The sequence below is a fragment of the Podarcis vaucheri genome (assembly GCF_965113315.1).
Source record: "Podarcis vaucheri genome assembly, chromosome: 13".
Classification (NCBI taxonomy): Eukaryota; Metazoa; Chordata; class Lepidosauria; order Squamata; family Lacertidae; genus Podarcis; species Podarcis vaucheri.
The window spans coordinates 21,135,130-21,158,970 of NC_138751.1; the positions used below are offsets into that span (position 1 = coordinate 21,135,130).

Genomic DNA, 23,841 nt, shown 5'->3' on the forward strand with positions numbered 1-23,841 from the left:
AGCACAAGAAGAAGGGGTGTGTAATATGTTCCTGGGGCCTGTAAATCTTGGCTCCTGTAATCTCTGGGGCCTTCTTGTTTTTAAGGAAAATGGTGCTGCTCTCTTCCCCATCTTGCTGCCATACCCTGTTTGCTTTTGCAGGAACTGAGGAACTCTGGGACCCATGGCTCTTGGAAGGGCGTGTCTCCTGAAATCATTCTCTCTCTGTTCTGTTGGAAAGCCTGCTTCAATAATTCACTGTTCAGAGTACTGTCTGTTCTGATTTAACACTAGTTCTGATCAAATCTCACAAGATTGTTCTAAAAACCTGGGCTAGCCTATATGCAGGGAAACAAGGCTGCATAAACCGCTCCAAACACAATGAAGTATGTTTCTCCTTTCATTCAGAATAAAAATCTTGAGGAAGGCAGCATTGAAGACAAAAGCAAAAGCAACAGTAAAATCTACTCTACAAGCATATTCCACAAAATACCAAAGATCATTTTGCTCAACCCCACCCCACCCCAAAAACCCCACCGAAAACAACACAAGAGTAAATTTGTGTGTATCATTCTTTTGGGAACACAGTGCATGTGCTCCTATGCACCATGCTCTTTATTGCACATCACTGAATGAGACAGAATCCTTCCATTGCACAACAGCACCCTCCAGTGGGAGGTGTCTGGTTTGGATACAATCTGAAGACAGGCTATCTGTCTGTCTGCCTGTCTATCTACCTGTCTATCTATCTATCTATCTATCTATCTATCTATCTATCTATCTATCATCTATCCACCGGGGGGGCGGTGTCTTCCAGCCTCATTGTGGCTCTGTTCCAGGGTGCCAACACTACTACTTCTCCAGGGGCGCATAGTTCAGCAACTTTTCAATCAAATCCACGTGTGACAGGAGCATCCTCCGACAGCAGTAGCGCTTCAGGCCAAGGGCGTCCAACGCATCCCTGAGAGAGGGAACGGAAAAATGAGTGGGTGGCCTCAAGATTTTCTCTCTCCCTTTCTCTTTCTCCTGACTCGGATTGCCAACCTTTCTGTGGCCCTCTGCTCCTGTGCCTTTCATCAGCAGCCTGCTCTGGACTGGAGACACAGATAAACATCCATGTCCTGTGTACTGAGTTAGCCAGTTTTATCCAATTTATGCCGCAATCAGAGGGCAGCAGCCCTGTATAAGGAAATGTGTAATGTTTTATTATGTTTTTGTACATGCTGGAAGTCGCTCAGAGTGGCTGTGGCAACTCAAGTCAGATGGGCAGGATACAAATAAAACAACAATAACAACAACTGGAAGGAGTCCAGAAGCCATTTATAGAGATGGGGGAAAGCAGACCATTAAAACGTTACAGGTACACTGGTACCTCAGGTTAAGTACTTAATTCGTTCAGGAGGTCCGTTCTTAACCTGAAGCACCACTTTAGCTAATGGGGCCTCCTGCTGCCGCTGGAGCACGATTTCCATTCTCATCCTGAAGCAAAGTTCTTAACCCGAGGTACTATTTCTGGGTTAGCAGAGTCTGTAACCTGAAGCGTATGTAACCCGAGGTACCACTGTATACTAAAAGGTTTCATCCAAAAAAGTCATGTCATAAAAATTATTATTATTATTATCTGTGATAACAGGATGGGGGGCTAGAGAGAAAAACAAGGTAGAAATCCTAGAAGATACAGCAAAGAGGCAAACCTGTGGACTCACCCTTCTGTGTATTCCGCCTGCAAGAGGCCCAGGTAGGCTTCCCACTTGTTGCCCACGACTTTCCCGCAGGTGAAGCACCGAACTGGGATGATCATTGTGAGGTGGCCTAAAAAGGAATATATTTGGGGGAGGGAGAAACAGGAAGAGAGGCAAGTCACCCAGGTTTCTTCCCTCTCTTCCCACCAAACCTTCCTGGGCTACCTAGCTATTCTTAGTGTTGCAGGAATTTCTCCGTTAACATTAGTTTACAGCAGGGGCCCCCAACTTGAATAAAATATTGTGGGGGTCCAGGTAAGTCCTGCCCCCACATAACTGATCACAGGATGAAGTGCACCCACACCGTTTGAATGGGAATACTCATCAACTTTGGGGGCGCCAGGCCCCTCAAATATTTTATTGTGGGGGACTCCAGCTCCCACCAACCCCAGCTGGCCTGGCCAATGGCCAAAGGTGATGGAAGCCGTAGGACCCCCCCATCACCACCATCATCGTCCAGCCACGGGTTAACTGCTCTTGCTGCAAAGGTGATCGGGAGGTAAAAAGCCCACACATCTTAGGTTAAGGCCACGCCCTCACCCCCGGCTTTTACGCTTGCAAACAGCTTCAGGGAAGGCTGAAATTCAACAGGTGCTGCTTCCCTCTGTTACTGCGTCTTCCCCCACTCTCTCTACAAGCTTCACCGGGTGAATCTCTGCCTCTCGTGCCCTTGGAGCTGTCCCGAACAGCCTTTCGCTCCCCTAAGCGCTTCCCCCATTCCTGCTTCCCCCTTCGGGAAGTGGGGGCGGCCCTCGCCCTCCCCGGATCTCTCACTCCCCGGCCCCACACATCCACTTTTTCCCGCCAGCTCGGCTCTCCCCAGACCTCCCTCCCTCCTACTTGCCATCCTTCCCCCTCGCCCTCCTCCCTGGCCGACCCTTCTCCCCGCCGCTCCCCACCTTCCTCTCGGCCTCGGCCGCCTTCCTCTCTCCCGGGGCTCCCTCGTGGTTCTGGCGCAGCAGCGAGGCCGAGGGCTGGCTTCTTCCGCTGCCCGCAAGAGGGAGACACAAGCTCCGCCGCCTCCGCCGCCGCAGCAGCAGCAGGAGGAGGAGTCCCGACGGCAACGCCGCCCCTTCCTAGCGGAGCCCAAATTTCTTCCCCTTATAAGCGGCAATCGATCTGCCAGAGGGTCATCTTGTTGTTGCTTACATCCTCGGGATCTTCGCGTTTATCCAAGTTTTTTTCTTTCTCTCCGCCCCTCTATCTTTCTTTGGATTTACGCGTTTATCCAAGTTTCCCCCCCCTTTTCTCCGCCCCGCAGATCTTTCTTTCTTTCTTTCTTTCTTTCTTTCTTTCTTTCTTTCTTTCTTTCTTTCTTTCTTTCTTTCTTTCTTTCTTTCTTTCTTTCTTTCTTTCTTTCTTTCTTTCTCTCTCTCTTTCTCTCTTTCTCTCTTTCTCTCTTTCTCTCTTTCTCTCTTTCTCTCTCTCTCATCCCGCCTGAGGAAGAATTCTGGAGAACTCGGAAGTTTGCTTGGTAATTTCATACATTTTTGCTTGGCGCAAATATAGGCATTTGCCCCCCAAATTTGGAATTTTTGCGCATGCGGTTTAAATTTTGAGAGTGATGCGCATTCTCTCTCCCCGAAATAATGATACCTGGCCTGCTTACAGGGTTGTTGTAAAGATTGTGGCATATTTATATATATATAGGGGGTTGACAACAGCCACCATCTCAAACAGGGGTTTATTCCGAGGTAACGGTCCTCGCTTGTGAAATCCTGAGCGCTGCCCCGTTACTTTGCTGTGCCCCCGCTTCCCGCAACTGCTATTTGACAAACTTTCTGTCTACCACACGGGGGTCTTCATATTGCAAAGCGCACGGCTTCCCCCAAACAATCCTGGGAACTGTAGTTTACCTTTCTCATCGCTACAATTCCCAGCACCCGTAACAAACTACGGCTCCCAAAATTCTTCTGAAGGAGAGAATGTTCTTTAAACGCATGTGATGTGAAAGGGTGAATCAGGATTGAATGAAGGTGCGCTGGAATTTTGACGTGTGAACGCTGCTGGAGAAGACTCGTGTGCACGGGGAGCACAAAACCCACAATAAACACCCACTTGGAAGCTGGCAATGTGGAAGGTACAGAAGCGAAGTACTTTACTCCCGAAGTTGCTCCCAGAGTAACACAACAGGAGGTGCTCTCGGAAGTGCTTTGAGCAGCTGGAAATCTGAGGCTATCTGTCACGTGCAGCCTGTGTTGGCGTTTACTTAGAATTGTAAACTTGGGAGGGACACGGAGGGTCATCTAGCTCAACCCCCTTGCAATGCAGGAATCTTTTTGCCCAACGTGGGGATGGAACCCACAACACCCTGAAATCCAGTCTCTGCAAGCATGTTTTAACACCCTCCCTTCCGCGGGGGCATAATTTGGAAACGTCTCGGAAGCAGAAAGAGAAGTTATTCACCAATGTCATACAAGTCTACTCCGAAGTAAGTCTCACTGAGTCCAATAGGACTTGCCGTACTGAGACAGGAATGGAACAGAATCCTGAGCCACACGTTTCTGATGTTAATGCGGTACAACTGAGTCGCTTTTCATTGTCCTTTTTTGCGGGGGAGGGGGAATGTTTAAACAAGAACAGGGGTTCAAATCCGACTGGACGTCTTTGTCTCGAATAGAAACCCGTTTCCCTCCCAGAGCCCCCTGGGCTCCTCCCCACAGTCTCAAACACGCCCCACATTACTGCCCCCCTTTCTCCCCTCCCATTTCCTTCCCCCTGTCCCGTGCTGGAATTTGCTCCCCCTCCCTTTCCATCCTGCATCCCATCAGAGGACAAGCAACTTGGAAGAGGTCTAGGTGTCTGGGAGGGGGGCTCCCGCCCCAAATCCGCACTCCCGCCCCAAAGTCTCCTGCCCCGAGATCAAGGTGAGGGGCGCACGGGAATGTATTTATAATGGGGGGGGGGGAGGGGAGGGATGTGTCGAACCAGGGATATTTTGAAGGGTATAAAAAGCAGGAGGAGACTCTCTCTTGGGGGGAGGGGATGATTTCTGCTGTATTGCAATATTTTTTCTGGGTCCCATAGAACTGATTCTGCCCACCCCAAAGTCTCTTACTGCAAGATCGGGGGGGGGGGGCAGGGAGAGATTTGGCAGCTGTAGTTAGTTCCTTCCCTCCAGAGGTATTGGTACTTTGTTGAAAGAAAGACGCAAGAAAGAGATCCAAAGGCTCCTTTCATGTTATTTTGCTTTTCTCCCATTTGGTGCCCCCCCCACACTTTAGGGAAATAATTTAAGGGAGAGCGGGAATGGGTGTGCGTTTTAAAAGCCCATCACAATTTTATGGGTTATTTACTGTAAGGCATATATTTTCGACCAGTTCAGATCCGGGAATTAAACATTCTTGTTAAATCCAGAAGAGGGGGGGGGGGTTGGAGGTTTGGATCTTGAATTGGGAAGGTGGGTCTGGAATGTGGGTTATGATTTTTTTCTACAGAATGGGCTTTGCTGAAAATATGGAAAAGGAACTCTGCGGCAAAAAGGCAAGGAATGCGGGTAAGGGTGGGGTGGGGTAGCATTAGCAGGAAAGACCTACAGGGTGGGGAGCGTTTGACTAAGGAAAACTTGGCAATTTCTTTTTACGTGGTCTGGGGATAAACATTGTCCGTCTTCTTTCTCGCCTTCATGTACCTTCGTCTTCAGCACACATGATAGAGGGGATGTGTTGCCCTACAGGAAATCTGTAATCTGGGCCTGGACAAGGGGACTTTCCCACCCCCTGTTCGTTTGTTGTTTATTTATTTAGCTTTCCCTAAATCAGATAATTTACCTGCTTTCCCCCCACTTCCTTAGCCGCTTCGTCTGAAGGGGATAAATCAACGTTTTCTGTATTTCCAGTTATTTTCCTAAAAAATAAAATTAAACAGTGTTATACTCTTAGTTGTTTTGATACTTAAAACATGGTGCGCTCTCCATTTAAATGGGACAACAAAATAAAATAAAACAGTTCCCAAGCTTGACCGCATTCGTAATTTTTATTGCAGTAATTTTCAAGATGAGGTGGGAAACAGGCAAACCTTTAAAGTTAAAAGTTAAAATAAATACGGCATTGTTCTTTTTAAAAAGCAGAGTATATGAACACTGGGAACCAAAAATAACTCCCTCCATTTTGATGTCCAGAGGTTACGATTGAAGGTTGTTTGTGTTTGTGGGGAAGATTTTGCCATTCTCTTGATAGGCCTCTCAACTTTTTTTGGCTGTTAGGGAGCTGCTTGGATTCAAACTCCCCTCAGTTCTGCCTGAATACACAGTTCCCTTGCTACTGGCATGATAGAGAAAGGACATGAGGGGCTATTGCTCCCACACCCTGCCCTGCAAAAAATCAAAATTATGTCTAATCATTGTCCAGAAGCATATTTATTTCTGACCAGCCTACTGATTCTGCACACTTTAGAAGCCATAGTGAGACAGGGCTGTGTAGTGGTTAGACTGATGGGGCTATCTTCAGGGAGAGACCTGAGTTCAAATCCCACCTCAGCCATGAACTTTTGGCCAGAACTTAGCCCAGCGTACCTCACAGGGGGGTTGCCAGGATGCAATTGGTGAGAGTCCTTTAGCCACCCTTTGCTTTTTGAATAACATAAACAAAAATGTGTACAAAATTGTACAAACCAATGTGCCAGGCCTGAAAGCCATAGCCACCAACTTGTTTGCTATGATTAAAGAGGGTGGTGAGCATTTAAAATTTTCAGTATGTCCAAGAGACGGTCTTTAAACTTTATGTAGAATCCACAATACCATTTCTAATGCTAACCAGGCCTTGACCTGCCCATCCTCCCAGTTAGGTCTAGGAATTTTACCTCGGCCTGTTCGTTTGGGGTCTCCCAACTCTGAAGTGCTCGTTTTTGTCTGCGAAAAGGCTTCCTTTCATATAGCCTAATCACAGTTTGACTCAAGTGGCACGGGGGGGGGGGTGTTTCTCTGAATTCTTTCAGTGAGAGAGACTTCATTTTATTTCATATTGTGTGAGTGACACTGAGTGACACCAGCTTAGTAGTTCTTAATTTTAACAGTTGTATTCTGGTACTCCTCCAAGGGGATCAAGGTGGCATACATAGTTCTCCCTCTTAATTTTTTTAATTATTTGAATTTAAAGGGAATAAAATATGAAAACTCCGAATAAATTGCTTGTGGGATCCAAGCAGACTTTTTCACCTTCCCTCTCCTCGTCTCTCTAGCTCCCTTACAGTCCCAAGCCCCACAGAGCAAATTAGGGGAAGGGAAGGAAGCTGCGGGGGAGACGAGAGGAGGGTGGAATCCTGTTGCATGGACAGCTTTGGGTACATCACTTCAATGTTTTCATAGAGGACCAGGATTGCCTATGAATTTCTGCCAACTGTATTGTAAATGCTCATGTATGAACGTTCCAGAATCACAGCATGTTGCTTTCTTTTGCCCCCCCCCCCTTTCCAGACACATCCACCATGGGGGTCAGCCGCGGCTGCTTGCTGTGCGTTAAAGTGAAGATGTTCGTCTTCAACCTCATCTTCTGGGTGAGTTGCAGCGGTTCTGTGTACCTCCCCTCAGACAAGGTTGTGTGAATGTCAAAAAATTCTTCATTGGATAGCCTTTCCATCTACCTCTGACCTGGGGACTCCCAGGATTAGTGGGAAGGGCTTATGGGCCTGTTATTGATGGCAGGACATTTCTCTTTTAATAAATAAGTAACGCAACAAGTTGCCTTACAGGTTTGTAAGGACGAACAAGATGGAAAGTGCATTTGTGTGTTAAAACGCTGTCATTTTATAGCAAACCAAAAATCTGCCTGTAGACTGCCTGAGAGACCCCGCTCTCCACTATTGGCTGAACCACTTGTGATGTCACAGAAGTTTCATTGGCATTGTAATGGGCAAGGGGGGGGTGTGTCAGCAACAGAATGTTGACAGTTGCTTTATTTGTTCCAATAAAAACTTGGCACGGGATTGGGAGTCAGGAGGAACTAGGTCTTGTTTGTAGGAAGGAGCTGAACTGAGAGCTTTTGCAGCTGGTGAGTGGAGACTCAGCCAATCATCTCTTCCACAACAGCATCCTGGCCGGAGGGGGGAGGGGGTACCATCAGAGGTGGGGAACCTCAAGTCATGCACATCTCTCCAAACCTCTCTACTTGACCCCCAGGACTCTGCCCAAGCCACACCCCTCACTAGCCTTGATCTTCACCCTCCTCTAGTGATTCTACATGCTTCGCATGTGTCCCCAAACAGTGATAATAGCTCTTCTTGGTGTGAGCTTGCCTTCTCTCCCCATAGCTCGGCGGCTGTGGGGTGCTCGGCGTGGGCGTATGGCTGGCTGTGACCCAGGGCCGCTTTGCCACCTTGTCGTTCTCGTTCCCGTCTTTGTCGGCAGCGGGGCTTTTCATGGCGACTGGAGCCATCATCATGGTTGTGGGCTTCCTCGGATGCTTGGGGGCGGCCACAGAGCACCGTTGCCTCCTACTGACGGTAAGAGGTATCTCTCTACTGGGTGTTACACTGGGGGGAGCGGGGGGTGTGAGTGTGAGAGACTCGGATGAAATTTGTGCAGAGGCGTCTAATGAGATCTTTGGTAGGGGAAGGTGCCAGGCAGAGAAGTGGGCAACTGACTTAATTCAATGCAAGAATGCTCAGCCCTGCTTTGGAGCATCACTAGGAAGCAGAAAAGTGCATTTCTGAGATGCTGTGGACAAGATGGGGTCCAAGAGGTGCATTTTTCTGTGCATAAAACCATTGGGAGCAGTAACATAACTTCGCTTGTGGGCCATCTTGCTTTAGATATGTTGTTGTTTTCAACTTTTCTTCCTGATTGTGACTTAGCTGCCTGGCTTGAGCGATGCAGAGCTGTGGGTTCTGCATGTATCTTTCAGCCATGCCAATGATCTCTGCTTGCAGCGGCAACTTGTGCTACTCTGTGGGTGGCTGGGAAGAAGGAGGGCTTGCAGGGTTAGTTGAACCAGAGGGCCTGATGGCATGTATATGATCCTGTGACTGCAATCAAGTATGGAACAGAGAGAGAGGGGGGTGCGGTAGGAAGTGGGGGCACACTTTGTTCAGAGATGCACACATCTGTAAACACAAAACCGTGTTGTATGAGGCTTTCTCCTTCTCCCTGGGATTGCTGATTTGGGTATCTCTCTTCCCTAGTTCTTCCTGGTCCTCTCCACCCTCTTCCTCCTGGAGCTGGTTGGGTTGCTGGTTTTTGTCACCTGTAGGGACAAGGTAAGGACCTTCCTCACCCCATATGTAGAATGAGGAATGGTGAGATCCAGCTCATTTGGGCAACCTGCAGTCTGCAGGCCACATGCGGCCATCACAGGCCTGCAGTGCAGCCCACGCCCCTTGCCACTGCTGCGTGCAGCCCTGTGTTCCTTTCCCCTGAAAAGGAGGCTTTGCATTTTAGCAAGAGATCTAAGGGGACAGTTCTCAAGCTACCACTGTGCTGCTCCCAGGTCACCAGGGCTTTGTAATGCACACTGGTACAAGATAGTTTACTTATAATACTGTCAGCTCCCTGTAGCATCTGTGCTCTTAACAGATGTGTGTGCAGAGAGGAAACTGATTCAAACCATGAGCCTGTCCCGATTCTTGTGGAATGAGGAAAGAGTCCATTGTATAGACCTCGTGAATCATCATCCTGCACCTCCCCGCCACACCCCATATACTTCTTCAAACTTTGGGGTCTGCCAAGCCTGCTGATACTTTCCCACTTGTTAATGGATGGTGCCATTTTTGGCTACATTAGGATCTACACTCAGACATTGAGTTTGCTTGTATCATGTATGCGGAACAGTTGCAGTGTGGATAAAGTTATTTGAATTACATGCTTTCTTAAGATAGCAGGTTTTAATTCATCTTGGAATTTGGAATATTGCACCATTTCATTTCGGGTGGTTATCTTCCAGAAAGAGGTCTGGAACCCACGGAATTAGGAAGTGAGGGAAAAGAGAAGGGAAGTTCAAAGAAGAGTGGGGGCTGGACTTCAAACTGTTGGAGTGAACTACTTGGCTACTAGTCTCCACCCCTAACTTGAACATTGGAGGGCTTCCCAATACTCCTCCGGTTTGGAGAAGTTTAGAAGAAAAATGGCAGGGCAGGGTTTTCCATCCAACTTTGAGTAAGCACCATGAGGGTTGTGTTCGCCCCACCAAGCCAAAGTCACAATCTAGTCTCTGCATCACTCTTACCACCACACACACAGGTGCTGCTGGTCCATTGGGTGTGCTTATTTTGTCCTTTCTCTAGTTTGATAGATATGCCCAGTCCAATCTGAAGGAAGGACTTCAGCTGTATGAGACAGAGGGAAATGTGGGTTTAACCAGAGCATGGGACGTTGTGCAGAATGAGGTGAGTGTTACACACACACACACACACACACACACACACACACACACACACACAGTTTACAGTACTTCCAACTGGTCATCAGTCACATCCTAGCAAATTCAGGATGCTCAACTAAAGCTGATTTTGAGTTCTCACGCAACAAACCCACTTCCCTAATAGATTGGGATATTTTTGCAAGAAAGAGGTGGGGGAAAGGCGGTAGGAAGTGTGGGATGGCGCTTGCATCATGCATTGCCATCTAATCTGCCCACAAACAGGTCATCTGGAAGCGAATTTAGAGAGCTAAGAAACAGCCAGGGAGATTTCCCCCACTTTAAGCTTCCTCATCCTATTTTGGAAGAGCACCCCCCCCCCGTGTGAGACTGATTTCTCCCCTTGCTTCCCAGTTTCGCTGCTGTGGGGTGCAGAACTACACAGACTGGTTTGAGGTCCGCAACAGAACGTGGGTTCCCGAGTCCTGCTGCTTGCAGCAAAGTGACATCTGCCAAGTGGACAGCGCCAGCTGGTGGAAGGAGGTGAGACAGCAGCAGGAGTTGCCCTCAAGGAAGAGAGAATCCCCTACGGCTGTGGGTTCCAAATTGGGTTGTCCGCTGAAGCCCCCTCCAGGAATGCTTGTGTCCTGAGCAAGTGGCAAATGGCTAAATGCAGGGTCCAATTACCAAGGCTGGCCTGCACTAAAACCCTCCAGCAGACCTCTCTCTCGGAGCTGTTGAGGTTGAGAGGGCCTTTGACACTCTGTCCTGCGACAAAAGTATCAGCTTCTGGCTTTTGACTGTGGATTCTCATCTCCCTCTCTGACCATACAACAAACTCAAAATTACTTTTGTGCTGTTCTAACTTCATGGCTTATCCCAGTGAATCCTGAGAATTGTCACTCAAGGAGGTGCTGAGACAGAGGTCTCAGAGGTCTGAGACACTCTGCTTTTAACATTTTGTGCATTAAATGTTGAGATGTCCCAGGAAGGAGGGAATGATGAAACCAGAGGGGGAAGGGGTTCCTAGTCTTTGGTGGCCTATGAACCAGCATGACTTTTATGAAGCCCCCCAAAATTTCAAGACTAGCTACTCTGTGTGTCTTCTCGCCGGTAAGCGGCCTAGCCCAGTCCTCTTCTGATGTTTCAACCCAACTGAGTTTTGGTGACGGCTGCAGCGAAATCTTTGATTTGCTTCATTAATGCTGCTGCTCAAAGCTGTCGTGTTAATTTAACTCATCTTTTTAACTGTGAGATTTTCTTGCTCTTTTTTTGAGCGGGATGGCATATCTGCTTTATGATTTAAGGTTGTTTACACTTAAAAGTCGCTAATGAGAAGCAGGCTATAAATATATGGGGGGGGGGGCGACAACACCTAGTCCAGGCTGTAGTGTGGATACATCCTATTTTATTTAGTTATCTTCCTCCCCTCCCCAATATATTTTACTCTCAAAAGACTTACATAAAAGGAGAGTGGCAGTCAGCCTATTAGCGTGACCAGTTACTAGCCTGGGTTGCTGCAGTTTTAACGATATAGGCAAATTAGACAGGTTCAGAAAAGAGCACTGAAGATGACCCGCTGCATGGAAAATAAACCTGGGAAGAAAGGTTGAAGGAACGGGGTATGTTGACAGACTGAGAGGGGTGTGTGTGTCATAGCCCTCTTTGAGGAGAAGTGCTGTCACATAAAGCAGAGGCAGGGAACTTCAGGATCAAATGCAGCCTGCCAGGCCTATCTGTCTGTTGAAATTTCCCTCAGCCTCATCCCTCACTGGTGCTGCTTCGTATCTAGAGTGGTTTTGCCTGACTGTAGTACGTCCTTGAACTCTCCTAATGCCTGTTGCTTGTCTGGATGGAGGACAGAGGGGTGACTGTGCAGAAACCAGTCTAGTTACTGTACAGTGGTAAAATTTACTTTCACTCCTTCACCCATCCTAGCCTGAAGCTCCCAGATAGTTGCCAAGAAGAAAATGCAGCCCTCCTGCTGGCAAAGGTTCCTGATGCAGAAGAAAGGCTTGTTCACTTCAGCCCAGTGGATAAGAAGGGGGGACACTTTAAGTTATAGGAGCTGATTTGGGCTGAATATTCAGTTTAATACTCAACCCAAATATTCAACTGATTGATGGCAAGCGCAGTTCCACAATGGAACAAATGACCCAGAGTTCCTACTAGAAACAGCTTGCATGTTAAATAAACGTTAGATTAAATGGAAGATGACATTTTTTGGGTGCACAGGAGTGTGATCAACCCAGATCGGAGGCACTGCCTCTTCTTGCCAGTGCACTCTGGTGACCATGTTTGTTTTGTGCTCTATTCCCCTAAAGCCCTGTTACGAGAAGGTGAAAGGCTGGCTAGGAGAGAACATCTCAGCCATGGGCATCTTTGCCGCCTGCATCATTGTTGTCCAGGTGAGCAGGAAGGAACAGCCATGGGAGGGGACACGCCTGACCTGAGCAACTGCTGGGGCCGCTCTGGTGCAACAACACACGTGCCACCCATTACCATCAGCACAAGAACGGAAGGTGGGGTTGTCTGCAGGGGACCACAGAATAGGAGGAAGCTATTCTTTCCAACACTGGCCATGGTTCCACAGGGAGTAAATAAATAAATTGGAAGCAACACGTAAGCTGGTGCAATCTGTGCTTTCAAAAGGCATCCCCCTTTAGGAGAGAAGACTGTCCAGGAGGATGGTTTCCTGACTGGGAAAAGACCACATAGAAGCTGCCCCTGCCACCTCCAGCTTGTACAAAATGGGCCAAGAAGCAGGGGACTGGGAAGCCAGAAGCCAGGGCATTGGCTCATTTTTAGAGTCTACGCAGTTAGCCAATATGGGGCCTTTTAGAAGTTGTGGACTACAACTCCCATCAGCCGCAGGCAGCATGGCCAGAGGTCACAGGTGATGCGAGTTGTAGTCCAAGATATCTAGAGGGCAACCCATTGGCTACACCTGGTCTACACTGACAGGCAGAAGCTCTCCAGCCTTTTAGACAGCCCTGCTTGGAGATCCTGGGTGGTTGGACCTGAGACCTTATGCTCAGCCTTCCGACATTTTAGAGGCAGTGGCAAGGAGGGGAGTTCAGGAGGCAGCATCTTAATTCCAATATTGTAAGGAAGTGACATGCTGGGCTGGGACTCTTCCGCCCCCACTTTTTTTGTTGTCTGTTTGACCTTCTTTATGTCTCTCCAGGTCTTGGGCATCGTTTTCTCCATGCTGATGTACTGCCAGGTGCGGCGGGCGGAGAAATACTACGACTGAGCCCCATTCTTCATGCCTCCGTCTTTGTGGCTCAGAAGCAGCACCAAGGGGATTCCTAACTCCTTTAGGGCACCCACTTTCCCTTGCTTCCTCTCCCTTTCACTTTCTTCCTTATTTGAGAGCCACAGGCCTCTTGCTAAAGACCATTCCTGCCCTTAGGCTCTTGCCATATCTGCTGGGAGAGGAAGATACCCCCCTTCCTTCTGAAGGACCTCGTTTTTTGCTAAATCTTTTATTGTGCGTACCTCTTTTCAGGCCTAGAGTGGGATTATATTTCCTTTCACCTTAGCCTACATAATCCCCTATCCCAACCCTATATTTTACATCGTGATCCTGACACCTACCCACCCTTTGCCCTTCAATCTTGTTGCTTTTGTATATAACAGAACTATACCAAGCACCAATAAAGCAATTAATCCCTTTCAGTCACTCTATTTATTTCCTGATGCACATTTGTATTTTGGGTTAGGGGTGAAGAGTGACAGCTGCTCAGAGTTCTTCATGCTAACTCTCCATCAGCCCAAATGGCAAGTGATTTTACGAACGAAGCGATCTCCTCTTTGAGGGAGGGGGGATATAAACAGAAGAGGGAAAATATATAATGGGGCATGTTTCTCCCCCTCCTGTTTTCCTCCGCTCACAGGTCTGGATGAAGGTAGCTGGTGGTACAGGAAGAGGTCTTCCACAAAGGCCTGCCATCCCACCACCTTTCTGGAGATGTAACTCCCCCCCCTTCTAACTCACTTCCTGTCAATCAGACAATACAGCAAAAGAGTTGGTAAAAGACAGCTTTTTTTTAATTATTATTATTATTATTGGCTTGTAGGTTTGCAGGAAGGAGAAAAAACAATACATCCTCTCCCTTCCAATTCACCAATCATCTTTGGACAAAAATATAGGGCCAGGGCCACAAAGCGCCCTTGAAAAATCTGATACAAAAGTATTATGCTGGGGCAGCGAGGGGGTGGGTGGAAGATAAACGGAGGGGTTGTAGGTGACTCCTAGAGCCGCTTTTACATCCCGCCTGCCATGAGAGCAGCCTCACCTTTGCACCACCCCTCCCCCCCAAGAGGGAAAAAAGGACCCTGAAGTACCGCTCCTGGAAATTGGGAGAGAGCTATGCATGGGGGAAAGTGGGGGAGGGGGAGGTGGGGCAAGCACAAAACGACAGGATTCCTTCCCCCACCACTGCTGCCCTGCTCTACAAAGGGTCAGTTAGGTCAAGTGTATAGACAAACCCAGCTTATGTGCAAAGGATATTTTAAGACACTTATTTTGGGAGGAAGAAAGCAAAAAAAGAGGGGGGGGCTTGGGGAACTGACAAAGGGAACCCACCGCAGCCAGATGCTGGGATAGATTGGAAAGGTTGATGGTGGTGGCAAGAACAGATATGGGGGTGTATTTGTTGTCATTATCCGTCCGTAGTGTTCCATTTCCCTCCTCTATGTGTCAGGGACCCCTCTCAGAAAAAAACAACTGTACCTCCTCAATTAGATAGGACAGAAGGGGAAAGTGGGACAGAATTTCTGGCGTGGAGAGAACGGGAGACAATTGGACCCTCCACACCAGCTGTAGTGTAGAGATTGAGGTCATCACTTTAATTTAAAGCTTGTGGGAGCTCAGAAAGGATAGGGTGGGAAAAGAGAGGGTAGGGAATTCGAGCTGTATGGCTTGAGGGGCGCTTCCAACCCTGTCCACCGATTTGGATTGGGGGGGGGAGGAGAAATAAAAGGGCACAAACAGAGGAAGGGGCGGGACAGAGGGCCACCAGATCCATTAGTATTTCCGCTGTAGTTTCTGGAAGTCGCTCGTGTTGAGGCGCGGCCGAGGCAGGTCCCCAAACATCTCTGTGCCATCTGACACCCTCAGCACCAGAGCTCGCATGCTGGCGGCAATTTTCTCCAGGTCGGGGGACGAATGCTGTATTGAGGAGCAAGGGAGGGGAAGCGAGGTGGAGAAGTCTTCATTATTTCTCTTAAATAATTACACAAGTCAGCAAAACTAGACCGCTCCCATCCTACATCTGAATTCAGATCTCTACCTAGAAGAGCTTTTCGACAGAAGCTCCCACTGGAAGTCTGGAGGTTCTGCCACCCGACTTCCAAAGTCTATGCATTCTACTCTAAAACATACGACTCCAAATTGAGACTCAGTGTATTTCTTTTCTTCTCTGTTGTCAATGCTAATAACACAGAACAATATAAAGGCATCAGGGCAGTGCGTGACAAAATTAAGCACCATTGAAAAAATAACAGGTCAATCAAGGATGCTTTAAGCCACCATATAGGCCTGGTGGTATAAGAAGGTATTCCAGAAACACCTGAAAGTTAATGTTTTTTTTGGGGGGGAGGGGGAATCTCCCAAATCTCTGCTGGAAGTGTGTTCCATAGCATGGGACTGGTGACACTAAATGGCCAACTCCTAGTGGAAGCCATTTGGCCTTTTTTGTAATCCAAGATACAACCCCTTCCTTGAGATCCTTCACCTACTTTGATTTCTGGCTCTCACTAGTTGCAAGCAGCTCCAGCACCCAGCTTGCCCCCTAAGTCTCCCTCTTCTCCATCAAACCGGTCTCAGGCGTTATCCTTTGCTCAAGCACCATTAAAAAAAACACCATTGCTGATTTTCGCATAAAGTACACATCACACAATTGTCTGCCAAAACCATGAGGAGGGTGAAAGGGCTGTGGAGGACTTACAGGCCTCACCTCGCTCACTTCTGACTTCTCTCCCGTTGGCCACACACATTCAAAGCCAATCTTTGCAATCGTAAGAACTTGATTTTTAAAGAAAGCAAAGCGAAGCTGAGACTCGCCTGGGGAATTAACGCAAACGACATTCATTTCTGTGCATTCAAGCTGCAGCCACAGGATATGCACAGCCCCAGCCACTTACAAAAGCTACAGTGACACCTGTAGGAACTGGGGGGGGGGGTGTTGAACTTTTTGCAAATGTGGCCCCAGCATCTTTCCAGCAGCGACCCTACCACCCTGCTGGAAGATGTGTTTTCTCTGGAGCTTACCCACCAGCCGAACCCTACACACCTGTCTTAAAAAGGAAGGGGGAGAGCTCTGGAGTGTATCCCCCCCCAAAAAAACATGTCTGCCTTTCCAATACACACATTCTCAGTTCCTACCCACCTTGCTGTTCTCTTCATCAGAGGATCGCATCTCTTGCCGTTGCTCCTTGAAGCCCCAGATAGGCACTGAGACAGGCAAGGACTTGGCATACTGATGGCTGAGGGGTGGAGGGGCTGTCTGGCCAGGAGCCTCCTCACTTAGACTCCCATCTGGGAGAGAGAAATGGGGGGAGAAAAATGGGTCAGAAGGACGGAAGGAAATAAAAAGAAATGAACCATCAGAAAGTATCCTCCTCCCTAGCTACAGGAGGGAAGGGATAACATCACTCTCGCAGGAACTATGCTACCATTTAGTTCGAATTACTAAAACTAAAGCAGTCTTTCACAAACTTGTATCCTCAGCTGTTGTTGGACTACAACTCCCATAATCCCTGACCACTGGTCCTGCTAGCTGGGGATGATGGGAGTTGTAGTCCAACAACAGCTAAGGACCCAACACTGCAATGAAAAGGTTGTATGTTTTTTACAGATGAGTGATGTTGTTTTGCAGCACCCCATGAAACCTCCAGCTTTTGCTGACATAGCATGCACCTGAGAAGGAAGGTTCAGTTTGGGCCGGGAGAGGCCTGAAGAGAGACTCCGCTACAAGAAGCCAGACATTTCAAGCAAATGTCTCCTTCCTACTGTATAAAGTCCCTGACATGCCTCCCTTATCTTTTGTAAATTTAGCAGTAACAAAAGAGTGTCAGGCTCGCTTCCGGAAGTGTTGAACCAAGATAAAATCTCCTAAACGTTACTCCTTTCCTTTGCCCACCAGTTCTTGCAATTATTAGATCAAGTAGTTCCCAATGGCCTGAGGCTCTTGTCAGAACAGCCTAACATATTTGCTGATCTCTTTTCCCTACTTCACCTGGACAGCAAAATTAGATGCATCTCTAGAAGCCGTTTTGCAAGGTTTTTTAGACAGACTCTTCCCGGCTTGCCTTACAGTTTGTAAGATGAACATGGAGCTTCCATGTTCCAAGGCAGTATCTCCAAGTCTGTTGCCGGGTGCTACATCTTAAGAGGTATGTGATATTTGGAGCCAAGTTATCAGGAGGTGGTCTGCCCACTTGCAAGCTTTCCCGAGACATCCGCTTTGACTTTGCTGGAGGTAGAACAAAAGGACTATGGGGACATTTGGCTGGGAAAGGCAATTCGTTTGTCATTAGGATGCACATAACCTCTGCTGCCACCTCCCTTCAAAACCCTGGTAGAATAAAAAAAGTTAATGAATGTATGAAGCAACAGAGCCCTACTCCTTGTACCCATTGTTATTGTATTGTATCCTTCCTCTGAGCAGCTCAAAGCAGCAAGGGTGGAGATTGGGGGGGGTCACCTCTTTTATCCTCATAGACCACCTTCTAAGGTAGGCTAGCCTGGCCCAAGGTCACCCAGAGAGCTTCAGGGCCAAGCAGGGATTAAAACCCAAGTTTCTCTGGTACACTCTCACCACTTTGCTCCTCTGACTGCTGATCCTCTCCCACAAGGAAGATCCTGACAAACAGAGAGGGGATGTGGGGAAAGCTGCTCCCTCAATATACCTATAAAGTCTTGAATGACTCCAGGCCTAATGCAATCAGTAGGGACGTGGGTGGCGCTGTGGGTTAAACCACAGAGCCTAGGACTTGCTGATCAGAAGGTCAGTGGTTTGAATCCCCATGACGGGGTGAGCTCCCGTTGTTCGGTCCCTGCTCCTGCCAACCTAGCAGTACGAAAGCACGTCCAAGTGCAAGTAGATAAATAGGTACCGCTCCAGCGGGAAGGTAAACGGCATTTCTGTGCGCTGCTCTTGTTCGCCAGAAGTGGCTTAGTCATGCTGGCCACATGACCCGGAAGCTGTATGCCGGCTCCCTCGGCCAATAAAGCGAGATGAGCGCTGCAAGCCCAGAGTCAGCCACGACTGGTCCTAATGGTCAGGGGTCCCTTTACCTTTACCTAATGCAATCAGCAGTATCTTGGCTTCTTCCACATTTGCAGTCAACATAGTATGTGCATTGTGGGAAGCTGGCAGAGGGAGTGAAGAGACTAAAGAAAAAAAGTGGGAGATTCAGCTGCCGCTCACCGTCAGTGCTCTCCAGATCAGAGTCGAAGAAAGGCTCATATTCCTGGCTTGGAGAATCCTCGTCCATCACAAACAAACCTGGAAGTTATCAGGAGGTGAATTAAAAACAAAACAGAATTAGATCTCGCTGAGTTGTATGCACAGGGATCCCCTATTTGAACATGAGAAGTAGCCGTTCTGGGACTGCTTATCAAGCGATCAACACAGTCACATCCGGAGAACCCCCCCAATTATACTGGGATCCCTCACTCACTAGTTAGGTACAGCTATATTTTGCTTCAAGTTCCATCTCTCAACTGAGAGATGCAAGTGGCAACTGTAAGCAAAGCGTCTTCCCCTTCCTGTGGCAACTTTAAAAACTAAGAAGAACGCATTTGATCCGGTCAATGGCTCCTCTAACCCAGCATTCTGCTCCCAAGAGGGGCCAACCAGGTGCCTTGTGGGAAACCTACAAGCACAGGAGAAGACTCCCACATGGTGGTTTCCAGCAACTGGTTTTCAGAAGCATTATTATCTCCAGCTGTGGAGGCAGAGAATAGACAGCATGGATCATAGCCATTGAGAGCCCTCTCCTCCAGGAATTTGTACAATCCTCTTTTATGTTTTTCCTTTTTTTATTAAATGTTACCAAAAAAATGAATAGAAAAAAAGAAATAGAAACAATACATAACCATACATAAAAACATTTTGTCTACACAATTTTCCAGAATGCAGACTAGAAGACAAAAGATAAAAGAAAGAAACAAGAAAAAGAATGAAGAGAAAAAACATTTCTCATAATCAATTATTCCAAATTCATACTTCAAACATCACAATATTTAAATCCTAGTTAAAATATTATAAAAGATTTCCACCGCATTCACCACACATCTCTTGGTTATCTAATTCACCTTTACATCTGTTCCTCAGTCACTTCCTTTCCTTATAAATTCTTTCGTAGTCCATCTAATCTTTGTATTCTCAGTATTCTTCACAAGGTTAGTCTAAGCACAACCAAACTTTCATGTTTGATCCTTGTTTGTGTAAATATTCATTTAAGCATTCCCATTGATTCTGTACCATAGTTTTAGATTTATGCCTTATTATATCCGTCAATTTTGCTAATTCCAGATACTCACATAGTTTACTTAACCATTCCCTTTTTGTTGGGATGTTATTTCCTTTCCAGTAACTGGCCACCAGCGTTCTCGCTGCTGTTGATGCGTATAGGAATATGTTAATTTTATCTTTGGGGATATCCTTACTCAAAATTCCTAATAAGTATGCTTCTGCCCTTTTGTTATATGAAACCTTTAATAATTTCTTCATGGATCATTTCCCAGAATTTTTTGATCTCTGAACATGTCCACCACATATGGTATAGAGTGCCCTTCATCTTATTGCATCTCCAACATTTATTACTAATTGATCTATTCATTTTTGCTAGTCTGACTATTTTAAAGCCACCTGGGTCGGTAGCCAATTTTAACAACATATACCTGCGTGGAACTCACCAGATGAGGTGGTGATTTTTTATTTTTAAAAAGTATTTCTGATTTAAGAACGTACCAGAGGGAAAGGGTGGGAGAGGGGTTGCTTTTTTCAGTGCCAAGAGGTACAGATTAAGGGACAAAGCATTTGTGTTCAGTCTCTGAAAAATACCGCATTTCTCATTATTTCCACATCAAAATATAAGCTAAAACGGGAGCTGGGACAGAGCCTGGAAACCTGACACCCAGTTTTGCTACAGTTCCTTAAGGGGCACAGAAGCAATGTTACACGAAAATCGTATTTTTCTGCAATAACATCTGATCGCCAATGTAAGTCAGCAGCCCAGTTTTCTGGGACAGCAACTGGACCAGCACATAGTTAAAACAATGGGATTTACTATTACAGGATGTTAATAGTGGCACCAAACTTTAACGTCTTTAAAAGGGGATTAGACAAATTCATGGAGGATAAAGCTATCAATGGGTATTGGCAGGTGGTGTGTTTTTGGTTTTTAATTTTTTTATTGACACTTTTCAGCATACAATACAATAAAAAACAAACTATTCTAAATAGTAAAAAAGAAAAAGTGAAGGGGAGTGGGGTGGGGTGGGAATACAAAGCCCTCTATCAGGGGTAGATCTTAACCCTTGTCTCACACAAAAGCGGGTGGACCCTCCTAGCTTTCACCTGGGAGCATCCCATTCGTCTCCCAGGCTCCCACCCTGGGAGATCTTTCCTTCCCTGTCTCTCACACAGGGTCTTTTTCTGTTTTCAAACCACCACTCCCACTAAAGTGGTCAATTCCGCAAGTTCTATCACCATAAACACCACTTTGAAACACTTCTGTTTCTAGGTTGTGAGCTTGGGGCTATATTGAAACTTTTTAGGGGACAGATTTAAAGAGTTGAAAATTATACTTTCAAGTATTGCTAAAATGGTGAAGAGCTCCTCTCCCCTTTGGGAAGGCAAGGGTGGTGATGTGCTGTGTGCCTGGATATGGATTCTGATCTGGAAAAAAAGCATTATCCAAAGTTGAGTTTCTGAGAAAGGGCCATCTCCTATTCAGCTGGCAAAAGCAGCACCCTACAAATACTTGTAGAGCTTGAGACCCAACTACTGCGTGTTAGGAAACATCCAACAGGAGTGAAGAAAGCGTTACTTTGGAAGAAGCAGATTCAATGAGAAAGCCACACCAAAATTTCAGCTCATTATCTCGGTTTATTATGTGTGCTCTGAACAAGACTAGTTCATCCTGACCAGAACAGGCAAAATACACAGGATTTTGCAGTGAAGAAAGAAACACCAAGTTTCTAGGAGTTAAAGGCACACTTTCAGCCGTTTTCCACAAAAGGAAATCTTGATATTGCTACGGACAAACCTCAGGCATGGAACAAACCCTTGTTGAGGGTGAAATAATAATAATAATGACTTTAAACCAAGCATTATCCTATGCAGACTGATTCAGCTGAGCATTAGTGCTGCAAAGCCTGCCTTCCTGAATTGAAAGAGGTCTGGTGGTTTCCTCTGGGGACACAGCCACAGCAGAGAATGCTCCAGGCTACTTGAGAAGGGACAGTCCTAGCAGCAGCTCCTGGGAGGCAGGAATAACATAGGACACATTCACACCATTCACACATAACATGGATACTAAAGGGAGCTTAAAGGTAACAACTGAGAGTTGTTAAGAAACCCCTCCTCTTCTCACAGACCTACAATTCAGAGTTCCCTGAGAAGAGGGATTGATTTTTAAATCACGAAGATTTTTAAACTCTGGGGGAGGAGTAGGATCTCACAACAACTTTCATCACCCTAAACAAACTACAGCTCCCAGAATTCTTTGGGGAAAGCCACAACTGTTTCAATGGTATCACTGTGATTTAAATGTATGGTGTGAATGTTGCTTTAATGAATTTACTTCTGGCTGCTATGACTTTTTTGCTTTATTTGTTAAGATGTTGCCTATCACTCCCCGTTTTTAGTGATTATACAGCATTTCAATGATGCTACTAACAGCCACTGTAAGCATTTTAAGGAAAGCCGAGCTAAATATATTTTTTTCCACAAACAAACCACCGACTGCACATAGACGTACCAGTGGTGTCACTGGGATGCTCTCTCCCACCTGGCTGCTCCAATTCTGTCAATGTATTCCTGTCTCCTTCATCGTCTTCCTCTTCAGGCTCCTGGCCTCCAGAAGCCTGGGGCAAGGGCCCCTGGGGGGTAGGTGTCCTGTGTGGGGCAGGCTCATCTGAGGCATTGGTAGAGGGGCAGCTCCTGGAGTAAGACCCATTGGTGGGACCTGGGCGGGGGGCAGAAGGAGGACGGGCAGCATAGGTAAAGGCGGTGGTCTTGTGAACCACCGCAATATCTTCGAGGTAGCGTTGAACGGCATCAGCTAGAGCCCCACTTCCGTGCTGTGCGTAGCTGAAGCCACCAGGGGGTGGGGCCCTGAAGGCGGTGAGCAGCACTATCTCATTGCCTGTCTGACGCCGGTACTGTTCTGCTGCAGCAACCAGGGCCGCCCAGCTCTCCTTGTGGTTATCCGCCATGTTCGTCATCCTACAGGCAAACAAAAAAGAGAAGGGGTACACCCGTTAATGTTACGGAAATAGCAGCTGGGCAAACGTTAAGGGCTTTAGTTGACTGAAATATTAAACTGGCTGAAGTAATATGGATGAAACAGTACTTGAGAGGCAACCCAACAACCTTCCCTTTTGACCACACGCATGGACCGTATTTGAAGAGAATTGCATGCAATTCCTCTTCTAAAGCAGAACCTGCTACCCACTATTTCTGTAAGCGTCTGTATCGAAATAATAATCATTCTTATTAAAGAGCACTGCTGCCTAATCTATCAGGGGCAAACTTTTGCCATTGGGAAGGAAGGCAAACTAGCACATTTAAAGCAGGAAGGGTCAAGAAGCAACGTCTCCAGGGTCCCCAGAAAAGGGCAGGTAGGAAAGGCTACCCCTACCCAGACCCCGGGGGTTCTCTTTTTGGGGGGGTGGGTAGTAGACAGTGGGGTCCTTTCTAACGGGTCGCAGTGAGGGATGGAAACAGGGAGCCCGGACTCCTGGGTTCTGCTCCGGCAAAACGCACGTTCATCTCTTTGAGGGCGGGGGCGGCAGATCACAATATCTCCAGACAAACAACGCTAACGGGGGGAGGAGAAAGAAGGGGGGCAGAAACAGATACCTTCCCCCTCCCCTTCCAAGAAGGGCTCCAGAGGGAGGGGGGGAAAGGGTTGCATTACCTGCCAGCGCCTCTCAGTTCTTCCTCCGCCGAAGCCTCCCCACCCCCCTCGGGGGCCACCACTCGGAACCGTGACCTCTCACCTTTGACCCTCCCCAAGACACTTATGGGCCCCCCTCCTCCTCCAAACAACAACCGCCTCCTCCTCCCCCCGGAGGCCCCGCCCACTCTCTCTGCCCTCACAAGGCATGAGAGAGGCGCCCGCACGTTTCCCGTTACGAAGATGGCAGAGCTAAAAGAGCGCAGCGCCCCCTCCCTCCCTTTTAAGGGCCTGAGGGGGTTTTTCATGCCCGATTCAAAGATGGAGGCCGGAGAGCGAGGGGCTGGCCCCGCCCGGGGCTACGGAAGGCGCCTTCTCCTCAGGCAGTCCCTGCCGCGCTCTGGGAGGGGGGGAGGGGGTTGCTCTCAGGTAAGCGCGCGCAGGGCAAGGCCGCAGCCGAGAGCGCCCTTCCTAAAAGTGGGCCGGGGGCTTCGAGGCGCTCCGTGCAAGGATGGAGGAGGAAGAGGAGGCTCGGTGCTGCCCCCTTGCGAAAACGGCGCTGCCATTTAACTTCACTCAGGCCTGAACGGCCATTAATAACGGGAAAGCCGCCCATCCTTTTTTTCTTGGGCGCTTTTCAGCTTGGTGCCTTCGGGACAGAAGCTACACTTCGCGCGGGGAGATTCCGTACG

General features: G+C 47.7%; 3 protein-coding genes across 7 annotated transcripts; 1 reads left to right on the plus strand and 2 right to left on the minus strand.

Annotated features, from left to right (window-relative positions):
* Positions 1 to 537: 537 nt before the first annotated feature.
* Positions 538 to 2,770, minus strand: LOC309517718 (DNA-directed RNA polymerases I, II, and III subunit RPABC5-like). Of its 4 annotated transcripts, none has more exons than XR_014213221.1 (4): positions 2,621 to 2,770; positions 1,686 to 1,791; positions 776 to 940; positions 538 to 716 (listed from the first exon to the last, which is right to left on the minus strand). XR_014213221.1 is itself a non-coding variant. In XM_082197155.1 (3 exons), the coding sequence occupies exons 2-3, from the start codon at positions 1,778 to 1,780 to the stop codon at positions 832 to 834; spliced, it is 204 nt and encodes a 67-aa protein (XP_082053281.1). In that variant the 5' UTR covers positions 1,781 to 1,791; positions 2,621 to 2,770; the 3' UTR covers positions 538 to 831. The 4 variants fall into 4 exon arrangements, 1 of the variants encoding a protein (XP_082053281.1); XR_014213222.1 differs by having other exon boundaries at positions 538 to 720; XR_014213223.1 differs by having other exon boundaries at positions 538 to 688; positions 721 to 940.
* A 1,659-nt stretch (positions 2,771 to 4,429) lies between these two features.
* Positions 4,430 to 13,690, plus strand: LOC309517706 (tetraspanin-4-like). Its single transcript, XM_082197125.1, has 8 exons — positions 4,430 to 4,588; positions 7,135 to 7,214; positions 7,968 to 8,159; positions 8,838 to 8,912; positions 9,936 to 10,037; positions 10,424 to 10,552; positions 12,334 to 12,417; positions 13,197 to 13,690. Exons 2-8 carry the CDS (start codon positions 7,146 to 7,148, stop codon positions 13,263 to 13,265), a joined length of 720 nt encoding a protein of 239 aa, XP_082053251.1. The 5' UTR covers positions 4,430 to 4,588; positions 7,135 to 7,145; the 3' UTR covers positions 13,266 to 13,690.
* A 350-nt stretch (positions 13,691 to 14,040) lies between these two features.
* AKT1S1 (AKT1 substrate 1) lies at positions 14,041 to 23,826 on the minus strand. 2 transcript variants are annotated; one of them, XM_082197071.1, is made up of 5 exons: positions 23,171 to 23,826; positions 22,040 to 22,476; positions 18,448 to 18,525; positions 16,405 to 16,553; positions 14,041 to 15,185 (listed from the first exon to the last, which is right to left on the minus strand). In XM_082197071.1, exons 1-5 carry the CDS (start codon positions 23,455 to 23,457, stop codon positions 15,042 to 15,044), a joined length of 1,095 nt encoding a protein of 364 aa, XP_082053197.1. In that variant the 5' UTR covers positions 23,458 to 23,826; the 3' UTR covers positions 14,041 to 15,041. The 2 variants fall into 2 exon arrangements, with proteins under 2 accessions (XP_082053197.1, XP_082053196.1); XM_082197070.1 differs by having other exon boundaries at positions 22,010 to 22,476; positions 23,171 to 23,821.
* Positions 23,827 to 23,841: the final 15 nt, after the last annotated feature.